This window comes from Meriones unguiculatus, chromosome 10, assembly GCF_030254825.1.
Source record: "Meriones unguiculatus strain TT.TT164.6M chromosome 10, Bangor_MerUng_6.1, whole genome shotgun sequence".
Lineage (NCBI taxonomy): Eukaryota > Metazoa > Chordata > Mammalia > Rodentia > Muridae > Meriones > Meriones unguiculatus.
Genome location: NC_083358.1, coordinates 1,657,603 through 1,679,098, shown reverse-complemented (window position 1 = coordinate 1,679,098; position 21,496 = coordinate 1,657,603). Strand labels below are relative to the sequence as shown.

General features: G+C 44.2%; 1 protein-coding gene across 15 annotated transcripts in view; it reads left to right on the top strand.

Annotated features, from left to right (window-relative positions):
* Pard3 (par-3 family cell polarity regulator) overlaps positions 1-21,496 on the top strand; it is a 506,727-nt gene that overhangs the window by 231,998 nt on the left and 253,233 nt on the right. For all 15 annotated transcript variants that reach the window (XM_060391770.1, XM_060391771.1, XM_060391768.1 and 12 more), the window contains exon 5: positions 3,550-3,681. In XM_060391770.1, the coding sequence (XP_060247753.1) occupies positions 3,550-3,681 (132 nt within the window). The remainder of the gene's footprint in view (positions 1-3,549; positions 3,682-21,496) is intronic.

Genomic DNA, 21,496 nt, shown 5'->3' with positions numbered 1-21,496 from the left:
ATTGTAAGCCAATGGTGGGACACTAAGCTAAAACAGGCAAATAACGTCTTTTAGGCAAATCTGAAAACCCAGGCATAACATTTGTGCTGAAGCTTGTCCTAAAGCCCAGGACACCACCATGCTAAGTAGAAAATAAAATGTACTCGGGGAAGGTGTGCACGGTGGCGCAGGCCACTGTGCTGAGTGCTCAGGGTCAAAGGTGAACGGTGGCCTTGTCCAGGCTTTAGTGCACAGGCAGACATGGCAACTTTAAAGACCACAGTAACAAAGCATAGCGCAGTGGGACCTGGGGGCTGCCCCTGAGAGAGAGAGAATGGCAATTGACTGGCTTTGAAGAATGGCAACTTTCCCCTTAGTGGATGTGTCTCAGAAATTGGATTTAGGAAAAGCCAGATCGTGTGAGAGAGAGAGAGAGAGAGAGAGAGAGAGAGAGACATGCTTCCAGCATGGCTGCTCATCTTCTCTGGTCACCGCACACAGGCACGATGTGACCACAGCACATCCTGTGAAAGATCTGCTCGGGACAGAGTAGAGCACATTTGGGAGGATGAGGCTGGACCAAGTGTGTGGCGGATAACAGTGTGTATCACATGAGGTGTGAGTTCCAGTCACAGGAGAATCTTGACAGAATGCTGGGTCAGCAGGAGCTGGCAGCTGTGAGGGCTGTAGAGGAAGGGGCGAGAGAAGCCGGATCAGAACCTTTCAGTGCAGAGCCTCTTGAGCTGTAGGCATTTCTTGATGCTGCTTTCTCCTGGCCCACTCCCAGACTTCAGCTTGCTGTCTGACCATCTGTGGAGCTTGCTTTGTTTTGCTCTCCCACTGAATCCGCTGCCACGGTTTGGCAGTTTTCGTGCCAGGCGCGCCATCTCTGAGACACAGTTCCAAAGACACACGGGGTAGGCTTTTCCAACCCTGCTCATTGGTTTGTGTTCGCAATAAGTTGCTGCTAACAACTACTCCAATGCTCAAATGGCCGGGGCAAGAATAGAGCCGGCCTGTAGCTCGCCACAGCCCAACCATTCTCGACATGAAAGTGAGACCGAATCACTTCTGTTTGTGGGCCTCTGGCATTTGGTTTATAGCATGCCCCGCTCCCCCATTGACTTGAATTTCCTGTTGGCATATTTGTGGTGAGTTTTCCTTACTACTTCTCCAAGTTCATTCACCAGAGGTGGAAGAGGCTTTTTCTAGTAAAAGGTAATTCCTGCTAATATTTATTTTGGCCACCAAGGACATTTTTTTTTTTTTTTTGGAAACCATGTTGTTTGAGTATTTGCCTGTCTATGGTGTGTGCACAAAGTGGACGCCTGGTACCCGTGAGGTCATAGGGGTTGCTAGATCCCCTGAGACTGGCATTGCAGGCAGCTGTTAGCTGTCATGTGGGTTCTAGAAACTGAACGTGGGGCCTGTGCAAGAAAGCAAATGCTGTTCACCACCGAGCCATCTCTTTAGCCCATTAGCTACCAAGTTTTAAAAGATGATTTTACTCGGGGGCTGTAGAGATGGCTCAGTGGTTAAGAGCTCTGACTGCTCTTCCAGAGGTCCTGAGTTCAATTCCCAGCAACCACATGGTGGCTTACAACCATCTATACCTCCTACTGCTGTCTTCTGGCATGTAGGTGTACATACGGATAGAACATTCTAAATAAATAAAATCTTTAAAAAAAAAAAAAGATGATTTTACTTTTATGAGTTAATTCTAATAAAAGTTTCCGGAATTGCACGTCAAAATTTATGCTGATAAGTGTACATTTATTTGTGAGTCATGCTTTTAGATACATCCAGGGCTACCTTAGGCCCGCTGTTTTTTATGGTTTTTTTTATCCGTAAGAGGAGAGAACTGTGTCCTGGCTCACTAAGCTCCACAACCCTCTTATCCTGTTGCTTTATTTCACTTTTGTGTACTGTTGCTCAGGAGAGGTGTGAAGTGGGAAGAGTGCTCGCCACACAAGCGTGGACTGGGGAGTTCGTGTCCCCGGAACCCACGTAAGCAATTGCTGGCTGTGACACCATGTGTGGCTGTGTCCCCAGCACTGAGAGAAGGGCTCCACAGCAAATCGGTCTAGAAGGATGAGCCAGAAGTGTGGGTGGCAGGGCGTGGGGAGGAGGCAGAAAGGGGAGGGGAGAGAGGGATTGTCCCAAAATATATGATGGAGGGAAATAGAAGGAAGACAACTGAAGCTGACTTACGGCCTCCACACACATGCCCACAGACAAGCTTACTTGCAAACATGTGGGTATTTGCCACACATTTGGACACAAGTGCTCACACACGTGCGCGCACACACACACACACACACACACACACACACACAGTGAATGAATGAATGATAATATTGCATAATGTATTTACAGTTAATATGGAGACTTGTAACTTCTCACAAAACCTGAGTTGAACTGAGGGTAGCATTTTTTTTTTCATCTTGAAATTTTATATTTTTTTAGTTTTTATTTTTATTAATTACAATTTATTCACTTTGTATTCCCCCTGTAGCTCCCTCCCTCTGCCCCTCCCAATCTCCTTCCCCCTTCTCCACTCATGCCTCTCCCCCAGTCCACTGATAAGGGAGGTCCTCCTCCCCTTCTTTCTGATCCTAGCCTATCAGGTCTCATCAGGAGTGGCTGCATTGTCTTCCTCTGTGTCCTGGTAAGGCTGCTCTCCCCTTAGGGGGAGGTGATTAAAGAGCAGGCCAAATCAGTTCATATCAGAGACTGTGGGGGGTAGCATTTTTAAAGTGTTCATGTTGGAGATAACTTTATATTGAAACTTCATTTCCCTATATCATCTTGAATTTTCCCTTCTCAGAAAATTGAAATCAATTTCTGCAGCTCAAAAGTTAAAACCTGTAGTTGCAATTTTAGTGTTTGAAAGAAGCATTCAGTACCGTATTGTATCTGGTACTACTTAGTGGATTGAAAACTGGGCGAGCTAACTTAGTAGCTATTCATGTAGACATCATTTGTCATACCATGTCAGAATGAATAGTGTTTGTCCATCCTGTGTCCAGTGTTAAGATAGGCTGGCTTTCCTTAATATTTAAGTCGATCTTGACAGCAAGCTTGTGATGTAAGTACCAGAAAAGCCCAAAAAATCTGAAATCTTTTGCCTAAAATTTCAAGAATCCAAAGAAGAATAAGAGGCATTGTCTTTTTTCTTGTTTTCACCATTTTGATTACTCATTGATAATATCTCATAAACATAATATTGAAAAAGAATAAAAGATAAAATGCCTTGAGAGTGCAATCTCCAAATGCACATTTGGAGATTGATTTGGTGAGTATGAAAGATGCTGATTCTTGGCCTACTGTGTGAGCTGTGTGCGGCGCTCTCATGCTGTCCCCATTGAATCCCTCTACCCTGCTATTGCTGGATTCCCGAGGTCTTAGATTTAATGTCTTCAGTTTGCTGTTTTGTATGTACTTGTAAAATATTTCAGGTATGTGGAATAATTTTCCTTGACTTCAGAAAACCCAGGTGGGTTGTTATTAGTTTGTGAGGTCTGTTTTTGTTGTTTTTACAAAGATTCCCTTTTGTTTCATTTTTAATAGAAAGATGAAAACTACAGGAGCCTCCCACGGGATCCCAGCAGCTGGTCGAACCAGTTCCAGAGGGACAACGCCCGCTCCTCCCTGAGCGCCAGCCACCCAATGGTAGACCGGTGGCTGGAGAAGCAAGAACAGGTAACGGACTGTGTCCTTGGTCATGGCTGACAGCCAGCATTTGGCTGAATGCGTTGTATGACATTCTTTGTTGCAGTGCGTGGAGAAAAAATGGCAACCCAGGCCTCTGGAAGGTGGTGATTTTAATCACAGAATCACGTCGTTGGTTTCCCAAGTAACATCAATTTTCTTTGTGATTTTGATATAAAAGTTTGTCTTTATCAAAAGGTATTGAACTGAGAAGCCACACACCTCTTGAGGCTGTTTGAAATACTTGATTGGGTGTGGAGAAAGTTTATCCTTCAGTCTTGAGCTTAAAGCCTCTTCCTCCACAGAGTCTTGACAAGTGCCGTCCTATCCACTAAATCTGGTCCAAACAAGGCTACACTGGAGGAAGACTATGGTGCTTTCTTATCAGCATTATAATTGTGGTTACACCTGACCCTAATGAGCCAAGAACCATGAAAAAAATACAGAAGTCACGTTATGGTTTCTGCCAGAAGCAAGCACTATGGTTCCGGCAGCAGAGCAAGAACAGATTCTGTTTTCCTCGCTGGATATCCCTTCCAGCTGCCCTCCTTCATTTGTGATTTGCTTTAGTTAAATGTTGTTCTTCAGTCCTCTGGGCTCAATACTGGATGTCCTTTCTGAAGCTTTCTCTTCTGTTTAGTTTTGCCATTGAAAATACAAGGAGGAGAATTGCATTCTGTGGGTATAAAAAAAACCTGTGCTGCTTTGGCCATTTGAGGTCACTAGGGTTGAACTGATGGCTGTCTTCTTGTAGGGATGCCTTTTGAACTGAGTGGGTTAGGGAAGCTTTAGGTTTTATGTCTTTGGTAGTTTTGTCTTTGCTCCATTTCCTACTGGAGGGCTTATTGCTCATATTCTCCCTCCCTCTCTCTCCCTTCTTCCCTCCATCCCTCCCCCTCCCTCACTTTGCCCCTCCCCCTTCCCTTCCCTCCCTCTCTCCTTTTCTCCCTCCATCCCTCCCTCCCTTCTCCTCTCCCCCTGTCTCTCAGGCAGCTGTGACCACAGCAGCTTTGCCAATGGTCATAAACAGCAGACATGCATAGCACAAATAAGTGCTTTGCTGAGCTAGTGGGCATCTCAGAAGGCAGCTGTCTTATTCTTTGTGGGGAGCTGATCTACATAATGAAAAAGTCTTCCCCTTTGTGGGGTATTGGAGGGTTTTGCTCCTACAGCATGGCAGTGGGGGGATGGGCTGTTTCAGAGCCCTGCACTAGGGGTCAGGCTGGACTCTGTCCCTAGACACAGGGTCTGGCTCTCCCGTGCCGCGATGAGCTCACCTAGCTCAGAAGCATCAGTCCTAAATGAGACACTCAGGAGGCTGAGGACTGTTGTCTTTTAGAAAGAGTCCTTTTTAATGTTAGTCTTGGGATCTCATTCTGTTGAGTCTTCTCAGAGGAAGCAGGGAGGGACCTGAGAGTGACAGGTTTGTTATGCCACTTTTTGCATTTTCCTGCTTTGGAAATTTTTACTCAGGAAACCAAAAGAGCAAAGAAACTCTTAGTTTTGATGTTGGAGCAAGTTGTAAGAACTTGGAAATCTTTCCAAACATATCATTTTCCTGACTGTACATAGGATGTTTTTTAATATGGGCAGATAATGGATCTTAAGCTGACTTTGTTCCTGTTTTCTTTGTGCTTTGTTGCAACTGATAAAATCTACATAAGGTTTGGCACAAACCTTATAGGCTCTTGACTGCATGAAGTTAGGGCTGGAAAGCAGAGGGACCTGAAGGGAATGTCAGCTAATTGGGAGCCTGCCATTTTCATTCCTTGTTTGGAGCAGGCCTGCACCCAATTAGCAGAGGCGGAGAGCGGAGCTACAAGGCACCTCCAGCAGCCATTTCCGCTCTGGGCTGGGAGTGACTGCCCTGACCTTTGGAGAAAAACCTATGTTTTAGGGTTCTTTCCATCAAGAAAAACTTCACCTAATTGGCAGAATGTGATAACGAGTAAAAACTTTTCTAAATGTTTGAGGATACAATTCTTCTGCTGTAGTCGCATCCCAGCTCTAAAGAATCCTGCTACCCAGTGAGATGCCTAAACCTCAGTGACAGGGTTTTCCGAAGGTGACATATGCATGTCGTATGCGTGTGTGGGCATGTGCACCGTGCCTTTTAACTTGCTGTTGTGAAGTGGCGGGTGTCTCGGGTAGATGGGCTGTGGCTCCTGCCTGTACACAGGCGGCCCCAGTTGCTTACGTGAACAGATCAGCTTATACTTGTTACAGTCTCCTGTTCTTCCCGAGTGCTTCCTAAATTCATGTCTTCTTGAAATTCAAACAAGAAGACAAGAGAGTCCGCTTTTACTTCGTCCTAGTAATATCCAGATGACATAAAGGAAAATAAGTTTTCAGTGTATGGAAGTGATCTTTATTTTGTAATTACAAATTAAAAAAAATGGCTCACTCAGAAATCTGATTATAGCAGCTGTGGACTGGCTAGTGCGCTGCCTCTCGGGTCATAATATGAAAACATGGAAGCCCTGTGCAAGTTCAGAGTGGGAATGGCCAGTGCTCTGCCGAGACCACCATTCCTGGGGCCTGAGGCTCGGCTGTGGTGCTGCCAAATGTTGACTGGAAAAATGCAAGTTCCTTGCCACTAAATCCTAAAATTGTACTGTGTTCTATAAAAAAGAAAGAGATTTATTAATATTATTTCTCATTTGGCAAAGATTTGCAAGATTTGTGCTGAAGAAAAACATAATTGCTTTTCTCTAGCTGCACTGAAAGTAGAAAGTTAAAACCACAGAGACTGTGTTAAAATTAAATTTAGTTATTATTATAGAATGCTAGACACTTCATTATAGCAGAAACCTATCCTATCCACAATAATATCCAAAAATAAAACCCTAACCGACCTTTGAGGAGAGCTGTCTTTTCACCCTGCTGTTGCTGAATTGAAAATTACATTGATAATAAATGATGCTATTGGGAGACGATTTTGAAATCATTTGCTTTAGAATGCGGTGATTGGTAGCGTCCTGTATAGGTATCACACATTATTTTCCACAATTCATACATATCTTCTGCTTCTCTCACCACTATCCTGGAGAGCAGGAGTGGAGCTAGATAGGGCCCAGGTGAGTCTCTGCTCTGAACACCTGCCTCCCTGGGAGAGGACGGGGCACACTGTGTCTCCCGGGAGAGGAAGCGGCATTTTTACCCTGTCACGTACTTAGCAATGAACGCCCACAGTGAATCTGTGACACGTGTGTCGGTCTCGCACACCTGTGTTCCAGGCAAGCAGACGTGCGTCATGGCTCAGCCTGCTTGCTGTGTGTGAGCTCTGGGTTCCGCCTGGACCTGTGTGTGGGGCCTGGCGCTGTTCCGTAGTGTCCAGTCCGAATGACGTCACCTAAGGTCAGTGCAGAGCCAGGTCTGGGCTGCCGCTCTCAAAGGGGGGCTGCTTTGAGACAAGGCCAATCGATCAAATAGCCAGTAACCTTTAGACAGGGCTGTTCCAGAGGGCTGGACTAGAACCCAGGCCTTGCATGCCCTGCTGCTGGGCTGCAGCTCAGCTGTGCCGTTACTGTCCTGAATGGCATTTTCTTCTCACACTGGAAGTACCATTAGGAATGCTGGCTCGCTGCCACCCCAGTGTGCATCCTTTCAGAATTGGATTCTTGCTTCAGTGGCATCTTAGGAGAATTAGAATAGAATCTAATCATCTCAAACCGGTTTTAGTCTCTTTCTGTAGAATATAATCTGACATAAGAATTAATTTGGTGTTAGTCCTGTGCCCACTCTTGTTTGGGGCTTTTATATGTAGTTGTGATGGAATTAAATGTAAAGGTTCCATTTTTGGACACTAGAATCCTACATGCCTTCCATCGTTGCTGCCTGGAACTTGCTGGCCGCTTTGTGGTCCGATGAAGCTGGGAGGCTGCTGTCACTCGTTTGCCCTAGAGCTGAGCTGTGCCCTTCAAGGGCTGCTTGTCAAAATTTGTGTGTGTGTGTGTCTATCTATGCATCTATATTTATCTATATCTATTTATCTTCTACCTATCTATCATTCCTCTATCATCTATCTACCATCTGTCTATTGTCTATCAATCAATCATCTGTCCATCCATTATCTATTCATTTATCTGTCATCTATCTATTGTTTGTCCATCCGTTCATCTGTCCATCTGTCTATCATCTGTCTATAGCTCATCTTCCTGTCTTCATTGCTCTGTGGGATTACAAGTATGTACCACCAGCCCAACTTAATATAGGGTGTGGCACAGACCTCAGGCCTTCGTGCTTACCAGGTGAGCCCTGTGCCAGCTGAACCCATCCCTCGGCCTCTTTTTCCTTTTTACTGGCCATGATTACTACTTTCTGCTGCTGCTTTGATTGATGGAGCTGAAAGCCTGCAGGGAGCAAGGAGGTGAGTCAAATTCCAAGCAAAAATCAGTCAGGTGTTGCATGGGGTCATATTTGTGGAATTTTAGCGTTCCCTGCTTTTCTTGCCCGTGAATACAGAGTTATGGTCAGCCTTGGAGATTTTGCAGATTAGATAAAGACACATCATTTCATAAATCCTTGACCTTAAGGTGGGTTTTCCTGTGCTCATTTCAGTCAGCCCTAAAGCCCTTTGTTGGAGCTTTGTGCTCGGATGATGAGGGAGATGAGTCTCTCTGCTGTGAGCACATTATTAACACACATGGTCCCCACTGTCTTTTTAGTATTTGCTGTTTATTTCTGTGTTTTAGGAGAAGTAGAACTACCATTCTTTTAAAGGAATGCTAGTTAAGAAATGGCATCGACATTTCTCTCTTACAGTATGTTCTTTTCAGTGTACCTATTTGATACCCTGCCTGTGAATACAAATCATTCACAAGACAGTTTTAATTTTTATTTGAGGTAGAGAAGTGTTCTGGTGGTGGTTTTTATTTACTCGGTTGTATGTAGGCTTTTTCTGCCACAATCAACTTGGTCTTGAAACAGTCCCGAAAAATGTCCCTTTTATGTATTAAAATGATTCATTTAGTGGTTTTGATTTTTGCCACCTGTGTGCTCTGTGGTTTTGACATATATCTGTATGTCAAAACAAAATTTTCTATGTGTGTATATATAAATATATATGTTTCTTCAGTGGTTCTGTATTGGTGAGGGACTCCCTCTCCCTTTGCTTTTTCTGATGTTCAGGTCTGGGGTAAGACCCTTGGGAACACCTCTTTAGTCCTCCACCAACCCAGTGGTCTCTCCAGCTGAAGAAATGTGGTTATTTATGTAACATCCACCTGAAGGGGTTAGTGGGCCTGGACATTCAGGTTTCTTTTCACATGCCAGGTTTTTATCTTCCCCTCTGCTAAGCACACACTGGTTTGCTCCTATTTTTGGTGATTTAGTCTTTACAAGGTTGGGAGGTGGAGCTCACTCCCACCCCCACCCCTGGTTTTCTTCAAAAGTTGCAATTTCCAAGATGGGAAATGAAACCGTAATGTTGCTGTTTGACATTAGTCAAGGCCTCTGGTAAGCGCAAGCTTTCTTGTCTTTGGCAGCCCCTTCAGTTCTCAGAAGAGAGTCATTCACCGGCCCCTTTGTGCTTTAACTTTTACTTGGAAAATAGAAGGATAGTGTGGATTCACCCTCATCCTTCAGGTGTCTTGATTTCCCTGTGGGTGCTCATACTGCCCATCTTCCCCTAAAGAAACTCACTGGCTTTGGCCTGTCTGCCCCTGTCAGTCACTTGGCTTCTCTAGTCTCTTTCAGTGGTGTATGTTTAACTAGCGCCTCTCCTGAGCCTCCTTCCTGGCTGGCTCTGCCCCTTAGAGCACACAAGCTTGAATCCTCTTTGTCATGTTAAGGAAGGTCCTTGCCCAAGCCCACATCTGAAAGGGGACATCCTTGCTTCTGCTTACCACCCTTCCCGGGTTGCATTGCTGAAGTAAGCTTGCCTTGGCCTCTCCCAGGGTCTATGTAGACGCAGCCCAGGCACCATGCCTTTCCTAGCTGCAGCAGCTAAGAAGCCTGTATCGGGTTTCAACAAATTGAGGAGGGGAGTCTGTCACGTTGCTCCACTTTCCTGATACAGGCTGGGTTGTTGAGTATTGTATCAACAATTTTATAATGCCATAGAATGATAAGGAAAAAGTGCAGCTTTCCTGCTCTTCCTGTTTGAGACGTGGTCTCCTGTAGCCCAGGTTCCTCAGTCAGGGGTTCTATGGCTGGATAAAATGGTGACCAGAAGCAACTTAGGACAGGTGTTTGGCTTACAGATTAGTCTCTCATTAGGGAACTGACACAGAGGCCAGGGAGGGATGTTGCTTGCTCAGCCTGCTTCTTATCCCTGCCAGGACGACCCGCCTTGGGTGGCACTGCCCCACTTCAAGCGTCAATTAAGAGAATGCCCTAGAGATCTGCAAACTAAAGGAGACATTTTCTCAACTGAGGTCTCTCCTTTCCTGATAACCCTAACCTGTGTTGACAGAAACCCAACCAGGGCTCCAGGTTAGCCTCAGACTCCAATTGTGACCTGGATGACCTTGAAGTTATGATCCCACTGTCCCCCTCTCCTGCGTAGTGAGATTATGTATCACCACCAACAGTACAGTGGCTCAGGGAGGACCCCAGGACGCTCATGCATGCTAGGCTACATTACTATCCCCCAACACTGCAGCTTGTAGGTGAATCTAGGAAAAAAAAATGTTGAATGTCAAGATACATATAGTATTAGTCAATGTTCTCTAGAAAAACAGGACTGTTGGATGAATCACTTTACAGTTATCATACCATATCTATCAATTTCTTGTCAGTCTATCATCTATCTACCTATCATCTATCAGCTATCAATCTGTTATTGATCTATTCATGTATCTATAACTATCATCTATATCTGTATCATCTATCTATCTTTATGAATTTATCATATATCCTCTACCTAACTAATGGGATTTATTAGAGTGGCTTACAGGCTATAATTCAACTATTTCCAGATGGAAAGTCCAAGAGTATTAATATTTGTTCAGTCTCTGAGGCTGTGGATCTCTCAGCTGCTCTTCAGTATGCAAAGGAGCCCCGGAGAATTAGGCTGTGTCGCCAGTGAAGGAATGAATTTGCTGGCAGGAGTGAGGGCAAGTAGGCAAAAGCGGAAGTGTACCCCTCCTCCATGGTCTTCAGAGAGGCTGCCGCCGGCAGGTGTGGCCCAGGTTAAGACAGGTCTTACCACCTCAAGTGTTCTGATTTTGGATGGGTCTTCCTATCTCAGAAAATCTAATCAAGAAAATCTCTCGCCAGCACACCTAGCAATTTGGGGTTTAGTTAATTCCGGAGGGAGTCAAGTTGACAACTAAAGAATAGCCACTGTACACACATAAATTTTATTCAGTATTTGCTCATTTGCATCATTCATACTCCATGACAGCATTGCTTGTCTTATTAGCATCTGCCTGTGACAGAGAAGACTGAAAACACGTTACAGAGGCAAGGCCTGAGGGCTGAGGGAAGATGGAAAGTCCGTCTAGGCAAAGCCATGTTCCCGCTTTGGAAATGATGGGGGGCACCGCCTTTCTTATCTCCAGCGTTGGCCTGTGTGCATCCCTGGGGACCGCCTTCTAATTGAACTCGGACGTGAGAGCTAAGCAGCTTGCACCATCAGCTGCTCCTGGTTGTCTCCATGGGTCCTAGTGAGATCTGCTGATTGAGCACTGGCCCTAGTTAATCCCGGGAAGAGCTCAGGGTCTGTCTGAGCTTTGCTGAGCTGCTGTGACCCAGTTAAGTGAGGTTCTAAAAGGACGTGAGAGAAAAAAGGTCCAGAATGTTGTTATAAGCCCAAGACACTTGTCAATTCTAGTAGCTCTAAAAATTTTACTTAAATAGTAAAATGTTTAATTATCAAGGAAATATTCTTCATGTTTATAACTAAAGTGACATGAATTTTCTGCTTAATTTGCAAACAGTATTTGAACAAAATATATGATTATGTTGGCTAATTTATAAACATTAGAGTCGGTTTTAACCATTAACACTTCATACTGAAAACATTGTAAATTTTGTCTGAGAGGTTTTTCTTTTAGAGTCCAGAGTTTTCTTCATTCTCATTAGAATATGAATGCATTACTCTCCCCATCTATGGTTGTAAGCTAGAAAATTTACCTTTAGAGGGTTTTTGTTTGCTTGCTTTGTTTCTTACTGTAGGCACAGTATATTTTTGTGTCAGTATGTATAAACTACAGATGTTATAAGTTCTGGCATACCGCTAATATGTTATATATAGGATTTAGCCTTTTGAGATTATTTTCTCTATTCAGTCCCCTGAGAAACACTTCTCATGGGCAGATATTTGATATTTGATATGTAAAACATGTTGAGATTTTAAAAATAACTTTCTTTTTATTTTAAAAATTAATCACTTTATAGCCTGATCCCAGTCACCTTTCTCCTCTCCTCCCAGTCCCAACTCACAGCCCCCTTCTCCCATTCCCCTTTCTCTTTGAGACTCATAGAGACTTAAACACCAACCAAAGAGCATGCATGGGCCAGACCTAGACCCCTCCCTACACGTATGTAACAAGTGTGCAGCGTGGCCATCCTGCAGGAGTGTTTCTTTTACTAATGTGTATGTGTCTGCCACCTGTGAGCAGGTGCGCGCGGAGGAGGGTGGAACATCACCGGGATCTGGAGTTACAGTCAGTTAGCTGGGTCTGGGAATTGAAACCAGGTCGTCCAGAAGAGCAGCCAGTGGTCTTAACTGCTGAGTCTTCTTTCCTCTCTCGAGGTTATTTTGTAATAGGAAGGAAATATTGTTCGTTATCACATATGCCTGACTTTTTTTTTCTACTTTTAACTAAAATTGTTCTATTTTCTGTCCATGTCCTGCCTGCTATTAAAGGCCAATTGTCTTGGATATAATTTTGCTGAAGAGTAGATAGTTGGGAGACAGGAAAAGGATGGAGCTTTTCAAAGGCTGATAGCTCTTCAAGTACTGCTTTTCAGAGAGCTGAGGAAGGCACCTGTGACTGGACCCATGGGTCTCACACATGCTGAGGAACAGCCCATGGCTTAGCCACAACCCAGCTCCATACAGGAGTTTTATATTAGGTCATCAGTATTATTTGAGGTACATTCGCTCTGTGTGAACAAATTAAAACAGTTTCAATCCTCCTGTTAAATCTATCATAGGGTAAGGTGCTATTTTAATCTATTTTTATGTTGACATCCTTTTTCTGGATACCTCAGACCAATGTATTATATAGTCGCAATGAAGGTGTGTTTGAAAGAATTAAACTTTGAGGACTGGTGCGGTCTTCCTGCCAGCCTTGCGTCCTGTGCTGTCTTGATGCACGGATTCACTGGGAAGATCTTCTCTTGGGGAGGAAGATGGTTGCTCTTGCGACCTTGAGAGTTTGACGCAGAGCTGGTAGGGGCGTTGGCAATGTTTTCTCCTTGTCGCCTCCAGTGCGATCCCACACTGCCTTCTCTTGGGCTTTCATCACTTGCTGGAAAAGTACTGAGCTTCGATAATCCTCTATGTGGAAGGTGTCCCAGCACCCCAGAGTCTGGGGCAAAGGATCAGGACATCGAGGCTACCCTGAGCTACGAAGGGAGACTTCCTCATACAAACAGTTCATCTGCTCTGTGTGATCCGTTTGGTGCTGGCTCTGCTCCAGTGGGGACAGCTGTTCTGCTCTGCTTGGTGCTGGCACTGCGTTCAAGATTTAGTGTCCACTTTGTCAGCTGCCTTGAGCCAGCCCTGGCCCCACATTCCCTTGTCCCTGCATCCTCTGGCAGTTGACAAACTGGTTGGCTCCTCGCCTTTCTGTCAGGTGACGCTTTCATGACATTTGTCTCCACTCTCCCCTTTCCCAGGCTAAGCACCTATAAGTGTCCTCCTTTTCTGTCATAGCCCTTAGGTGACTTTGATAAAGGCAGGTCCTTGTGCATTCCGCAGAAAGTGTTTGCTTGCTTGCTTGCTTTTGAGGAGGGAGGCTTTGGGGCTCTCTCCAGCACATTGACATGCCAGCCCAACCATGCTTTTATTGAATACATTTGTTATGGTTGAGAATGTATGTTTATAATTTGTGTATTTGAAAGTGTTCTTCCATTTAAACGTTTGTAGCAAGAATTTTGATAAAAAACCTTATTACAAAGATAGTATGTATTTTCTTTAAATATGTAACTTCATAAAAACCTATTCTAGCTTAAATTATAGACAGTTTAAAGGGAGAGAGGAATGTTTGATTCTATCAGTAAGAACTGGGGTTTTGGACTTATTTATATTGTAAGTCTCTAAAGGGACTAATTTTCCTGAGGACTTTGTTGTTAATAATAAACAGGCCCAGTTCAGTAATACTTAAAACCCTTTGGCTGGGACTTTGGTATTAATGTCCTGAACTTTGAGAAAGAGAAACATTTTTGTGGCTTGGCCAAGAACAACAAGTCTCTATTCAAAGAAAAATATTGTATTTATTATTTTCAAGAGGTTTTGTCCCCACTGGGCAATGTGTTAAAATGTTTTTTGCTAATTTAGTTGTCTAATACTGGACATGACACTGACAGTCAATATATTTTTATCTTGATATATTACTTTTGAATTTAAAAGTTCTTGCTTTTAGTGTAGGAATGTTAGATTCTTTACTGTCAACCTTCGCTCCTTTTCTTACATGTTTAGAGTGGTAACATGTACAGCGTTTGCACTGAGGTGAACATGTTTTATTCTGATGTGCTGTTGAGTGCTTTGAGGTACTTTGTGATTCATGTGTGGTCAGTAAGTGGTTAAAACTTATCCAAAGTCTCTGTCTGAACAAGACCTTGTTCACAGACCTGGAGAAACACACACATGTGCTGTCTTACCAAGGGGTTTTATTAAGGGCAAAAGCCATGAACAGGCACACTGTGGGGCGGGGCTGTGCAGCTCAAAGTGGAATGGGGGCCTCTGTAGGAAACCAGTCGACTGGAGCCGTCCAGTGCTTCCAGTGCCTGGGTAAGTTCTAGGGTGTGTTTGTCCCCCAGAGGTTGGCTACTGGGTTTCTAGGGAGCTCTTAAGAGCTATATGGGGAGAGTGACAGATGGCTGCTTTGGAGTGGGGTATATGAAGCGCTCTGCAGAGGCCTGAGGACCTGGGGGGAAGTGTTCCTCAGCTGCTGAGCTATCCCTACAAACTACCTGTTTCAAACCAGCAAGTTGACTGTCAGGAATTCCCTTTCGTCCTGACAGTTCATTTCTGGGCTTGCGCAGGTACCTGCCAGAAGCCCCTTCTGCTCTGTCTGCAGGCTTTCAGCCCTGCCTCAGGGTGAGGTCTCGGGTAGATTCTCTGTTGCTTGACTTTCTCCTTCCATTCTTTCAGCCTCATGAGGACTCACAATTACTAGGCACCCACTTAGATCCCACCCACAGGAAGGTAAATGATCCTCCCAGGCCAATGGGTGGCCAGTGGATCGCTGCAGCCGGGACTGGGTTGCTGGAAGAAAACAGCAGTCCTCAGCAGTGAGCCCCAGTGAAGATGAACTAGCATTTATTAAATACTTTCCTCAGAGCCCCTACCCCAGGGAAATGCATGAGTAAGACTGAAGCAAAAGCCAGCGCAGCCAAAGTCGTGCAGCTAAGGGACCAGGCCCAACTTCCTCTAGGGCAGGCATATGCTCTGGAGAGTCTGAGGCCCACTCGTGAAGGCTCTGCATTAGAAGAATATTACTTCTACATTAGAGAAAAGGAAGTAATTGTACGGTGATCCAGATACAATCTTGGCAGCTCGGAGAACTTAGGCCAACAAAACCCCTAGAGAAGAGGAATGTAAGTGACAGAGTAATGGTGCCACCGGTTTCTGTGTGTGTGTGTGTGTGTGTGTGTGTGCGCGCGCGCGCGGGGGGGGGGCATTCACTGAAATACTTCTTCCCTAGAATGTTTCAGAATGTTAATTTTTACAATTAATTTCTCTTTTTTTCACCACAGATTCTTAGAAGCCTGAGGCCAGGTAGCTTCCTAAAGATTCTAGTCAGAAAAGGAGGGTTCTGGGCTCCGACAGTTCAAGCCCCCTCCACCTCCCACCCCCGCCCCATACCTCTGAGCAGAGGGCTGTTTTAGAGCGAGCTCTCCCACATGATTAGTAACTATCTTCAGTAGGAAAAGGCACAGTGTGGTTCACAAGGCCAGATGAGAGACGGATGCCACACAGATTGAGTTTAATCTCAGAGCAGTTTCTTCACACTATTAAACTTTGGTGACCAACGTAAGTGGTTCTGAAGATTAACCGGCTACGAATATGTGGAAACGATTTTTGAAAGGACCAGATGGTGGAGGAAGACAATCACATGCGCGCAATCAGGAGAAATGAGGCTAAAATAAGAACAGGTGCGATGCCCGTGTGCACACGGAAGAGCGAAGCTGCTGTTTCAGTGCCTGGTGACAAATTAAACAGAAGAAAGAAAATAAATGAGAACCAGGGAAGACATGTAGTGAAATTAAGAGAGATAAGAGAATCATGGACAATCAGAATTCCTTCCTGAGAAAACACCAGGAAGTGTCTGCTCTGAAGTTCCTGGGTGAGGAGGTGACCGCGCAGAGGCTCTCTGCTGAGCAGTGCTGTGGAGAACCAGGTCAGAACAAGAACTGGCAGCACAAGAGTCACCGGGAAAACAGTTCTTCTCATCATGGTGGCATTTCAGACAGAATCGCTAACTTTACTTTTTAGAAACCAGGTGTGGCCCAAGGGTGGCCTCAAACTTCTAATCTTTCTGCTTCCACTTCTAGGATGCCCAGACTGTAAGTGTGAGCAACTATGCCTGACCTATGTGGCACCGGGAATTGAACTCACACCTTTGTCCTGCCATTTTCCAGGCTGGCCTGGGCTATCTGTGAGATTCTGTCTTAATAGCAAATGAACCTTTTGCCTACAAGCTACTTTAATTCCAAACACTTTCATTTACAAGTGAAAAGCAGAAAACTCATTTACATCAAAGATTAAATGAATTACTCCAAATCCCAATGGGAGTGGGGACCCTTCACTGTTTGGAAGGAAGAAGCGCTCCGTGACTGCCAGAATGTTCTTCAGTACCCAGCAAATGGGATGAAGAACCAGGGAATGATTATAAAGCCCATAACTTTTTTTTTTTTTTTTTAATTCAAACAATTCTGTGGTTGAAGCGGAGCAAGAACTGTCTCTACTCTCTGTTATAAATTACAGGAAACCACACAGGAACATTGAGAGTAAACGGTTTTGTGCCATCGCGAACTCTAACATGCAAGATCAAAGCAAGCGTGGGAAAGCTGGAGAAATTTGGTAGGAATGTAAAATGGCACAAACGCAATGGAGAAGAGTCTGGCTGAAAGCTAAAGGAGGAGAAAGGAACAGAGGCAGTCTTTTTTTACAGACTGAAGCATGGGCTTGGAAGCTTTACTTCAAAGTTAGAGTCTCGGTCTTTTAAACCCGAGGAACGTCATTAGGAGTTTTAGAGGGAAAATTAATATTATTTATATTTTGAAAACGAAACTGGTTTCATCAGCAGAGCTGGGAGCCCTGGGAGTTAGTCCCCTGCTGAGGCTTCCAGGCTCAAGCCAGGCTGGGAACATAAGAAGGGGGAGGGGGGGATTGCTGGCCTGGATGATGACCATGCCAGCAACTAGAGGTCATACAAATCCAAGGAAATACAAACCCGCCTGACCTGGAAGAGAGACAGCCAGAGGCCCAACTTGTCCTAGGCTGTAAACTTGCTGCATTTGTTTCCCAAACCGGCTAAAATATTCTAAGTAAATGCACCTAGTTTGCTGTTTTATTTTTATTCAGCTACTGAAAAAAACAGTTCTCTTTTGCTCTCGAACTCCTGAGATGGGCAGTGAAGGACTGGAACTGATATTCCTTTGATGCAGAAATGGAGAGTTTTGTAGTTGGAAAGAGTTGCCAACCCAGGGGTTGGTAACATAGCAAATGATACTTACTTTAACCTGGGTACCAGGAGAGAGGTGACCTAGAGTGACAGAGTCAAGACACAAAAACATTAGAACAGCCAGAGTTTGTCTGAAGAAGCGGTCTGGTGTGCTGAGGGGGCTTGTGGTTGGGGATTTCATTGGTCTTAACATAGCTTAGCCCGCCTCCAGACTGAAAGAGTGAGTTCATTTGACATCAGGGCACATGTTGGTGCAAGAAAGGCCTGGAGTCTGCTTGGTGTTGATGAGTATTCTTTGACCACTAAATATGCTGAAAGGGATTTTGAGCACAGAGAATCAACAGGGAGAAGAACAGGCAGCGCAGATGAAAAATCATACCTAAGTCCAGGCTGGTGCAAAAGTGTGAAGAGAAAGAATAGTAGGGTGGTTTGAAGGGCCTTGTCACAGAGCCATTGTGCATTTCCAAGGAGACGTGGAAAACGGCTCTCAGCAATTTAAGTGCATCTGAAGGCGACGCCTGCGGCTCGGGCCGTGGGGGAGAAAATGAGGATTCTAGAACCTGGACTGCTAAGAAATCGAGGTTGATGGTTTGTTTCCTTCCTAATGGCAGGGAAAACGGTTACCCGCTGCCTGCTGATGATAAGGCGTCCAGCTCGCTTGATAGCTCTATTTGTTAAAATTTTAAACTTAGAACACTGATTACTCACAATAATGGGTCAAATTCCATCTTGTTTTATATTTGACTAGTTACTTCTGCACTCTCTCCAAGTCTCCTCTGTTTTCTCCTGACCTAAATGGCTTTCTTGGCTTTTATCCTCAGGGAACCTAACGCTGAAATCGGTTCAAGCTAAGAAACTTTTGATGTTCGTTGGTTACAAAATGTGCTGTAAAGGGTAGCTCCGTGCCCTCATTTGGCTGTGGAATGACGTGAGGGAGGTGACCCTTAATCCCCATCTCCTCCTGGTACTCTCTTATTTGTGGTTAGGTAAAACACAGACATATCTTCAGGGAGCCCAGCCTCAGTCAGCTCTGTGGCTGGAGTGACCTCACTAGGGAACTTGCACTAGGTAAGAAGGTGGAGATGGGACGGAGCTTCCTGGTTCAGTTCCCCTGAGAGTATAAATTTAACAGGTTGTTAGCATTAGAACTTTAAATATAGTTTATAAACTAAAAAGCACTGCTGTGATTTTAAGCTAAACCGGGGTAATTGATAAATAATTTAAGTTGTAAATTAAATTAGAAGTAAAAACATGGCTTGTATGGGTCCTCCCTCCCCCAAAGAGTTCAGTTCTGCTATCTCTGTATGAATCTTGGTTCCTCTATTTAGGATTATTTTCAGTTACTCACAATTATAAAAATTTCCATCTCTCTCTAGTTTGTTAAAATTAACGGATAAATATTTTGCAGACTTGTCATGTGCAGCCTGCTGCCTGAGAATATACACGCAGCCGAGTTGAGCTAATTACCGTGCGTGTTGTTGCCATGTGCATTGGTTTCCTTTCCTTTGTCCTGAAATCCTTCACATTTGTTGTGTTCACAGTTTCTAAGACTCGAATCCGTCGTTGACTATGGCTGTGTTATACAATAAATCTGTTCTCTGCTTCCTTCTGACTCCTTGGCGTCCCCGTCTCTGCACACTTCTTCTTTTTTCCTTTTTTTACTGTTTTTCTTCAAAATTTATTCATTATATATCTTAATTGAAGCCCCCTCCCTCAACTTCTCTCCCTCTCTCCTTCTTCCCCTCATCCCCTTCCCCTAATCCACTGAAAGGGGAGTTCTCCTCCTCTGCCATCTGCCTATAGCTTGCTAAGTCTCATCAGGGCTGTCTGGATCCTCCACCTCCATGGCCAGACAAGGCTGCATCATCAGGAGCGAGTGATTTGAGAGCAGTCAACCGAGTTCACTGATAGAGGCAGCCCCTGGTCCCCTCACTCAGATAACCACACTTGCTGATTCTTCTGAGTTCAGTGTTCTTGAATTGCACAACAGCTGAATTGATATGCCATTTTTGGCTGTGTGTGGCTTCTTTCATCATGTCTTCTAGGTTCATGTTGCCAGTGACAGACTTTCATTAAAGACCAGGTACATTCTCTGTACCGATTTCTTCTGTTATTTATCTCTACGTGGGCACACATGTGGCTGCCAGAACCTCAGGAACCATCTCTCTCTCTCTCTCTCTCTCTGATTCTCTCTCTCTGATTCCCCTTTTCTCTCTCCCTGGATCTCTCTCTCTCTCTCTCTCTCTCTCTCCCTCTCTCTCTCCCCCTCTCCCCCCCTCCCCCTCTGATTCCCTTTCATAGTGTGGACATCCAGCAGTGGGGTTGCTAAACCATCACTTGTGGCTTTTATACTCTTTCCACCTCCTCATCTGAAGAGATAGATGTATGAGCTTCGAGGGAAAGACTTTGATGAAGATAACCGCATTTAGAGCTGAGTGTTCTGAGGCCCCTCACTGCACTATGTTCAGCTGTGGGTTTCAGTATTAATTTTCATCAACTTCAAAAAACTTCTTTGAAGGTGGATCAATGTTCTGATCAAAGGGTGTAGTAGTAACACGTCATTAAGAATTGGTTTATTGCTATGTTCCTTTATCAGAATAATAGTAGTAGGTATTTCTGTAAGGCCCATGACCTATCTAATTTCATGTTGTTGGCCTAAATTAAAATGTTGGGTATGGATTCTGTCTGTCTCATGGAGTTGGTCTTAAAGCCAAGCAAGAAGTGGTCAGCTATTCCCATAACATTTGTGCTGCTGCTACATCAGTGTATCTTGCTGGTTTCTATTGTAGGTTACAGGATCATAGCCAGAAAAGATTATTATCTGCTAATGATTTAGACCTTGTCTGAAAGGGGATTTGACATTGTCTATGAATTCCAATTTTAAGTCAAGGAAGATTGCACACAGAAATATTTGCCTAAACAGGTGTTAACAAAGGAATGACCAAATCAATTATATAGTTTTGTAGTCTTAAACCTCTGCCTACCTCCCGAATTCCTTTCAATAAAGAAGCAGTTTTCCAAATGATAAGTAGAGGCAAAATGATAGATTCCCAAAGAGGAGAAGGAATGTCCGAGGACAACCAACATGGTGAGAGCAGCCGGTCGGCACATCTGCTTCCGGGGACTACCAGAAAGAAAGGGTAAGAGTTTGGGCTTTGAAGAAAAAGAGTACTTGGTAATTAAAGATTTCTCACATTATTGAAAAGGGCAGCTCAGACTCTTGCACAGCTCATCTGCATATTGTCGTGATGCTGACTTCCCAGAGAAGCTGTGAAGCTGGGAATGAAACTTTTGACAGTCTTCTGGGGTGCCCGGACCTTTTTCTTTGTTTCCAGGACATGGTTACATATGTCCAAGCTAGGAGGGACATCCATATTCTGCTCCCTACTCCTTTAAAAATAATCATCTTGTCTTGTATTCTAAATCGTTTTCACTTGTAAAAGTCTAATTTTCTATCCGATAGATGCACCGCATGGTAATCCCTTTCCTGTTGCTCATAGCCCAGCTTACCTAGTATGATAACCGGGCAAACTATCAGAAATTACACCCTCTTCTCTTCTAGTTGAACATTTACAGGTAAAGATTTCCAGAGTAAAACAGTTTGCTCCTTGCTTTTGTGACCTAAATATATTTTTCAAAGCTTTTAAATCATACCTGCTGTATTTTATGTTTCTTAGTTGTCCTGTGTATTTTATTTAATCATTTCCTATTAAAAGTTGCAATGAGGTTCTTTTCTGAAGATCTCTCTTCTGGGACATACCAATAAGAAATTATATATATGAGCTAAAGATTGTTTGGTCCAGGTAGGAATTACAAATTTGGACTTAATTATACCCCTAGGGATAGCCTGAGGAAACTGAAAGCAGCAGCATAATTGGATCAGTTGTGTAATCAAAAGCAAATGATATGGCTATGAAATAATAAAGTGATTTTCCAGCCTCAAGACTTCTCAGATGTAAGACATTTTGGGGATACGTGAGGCTGGTGAGTTGGACCTTCTG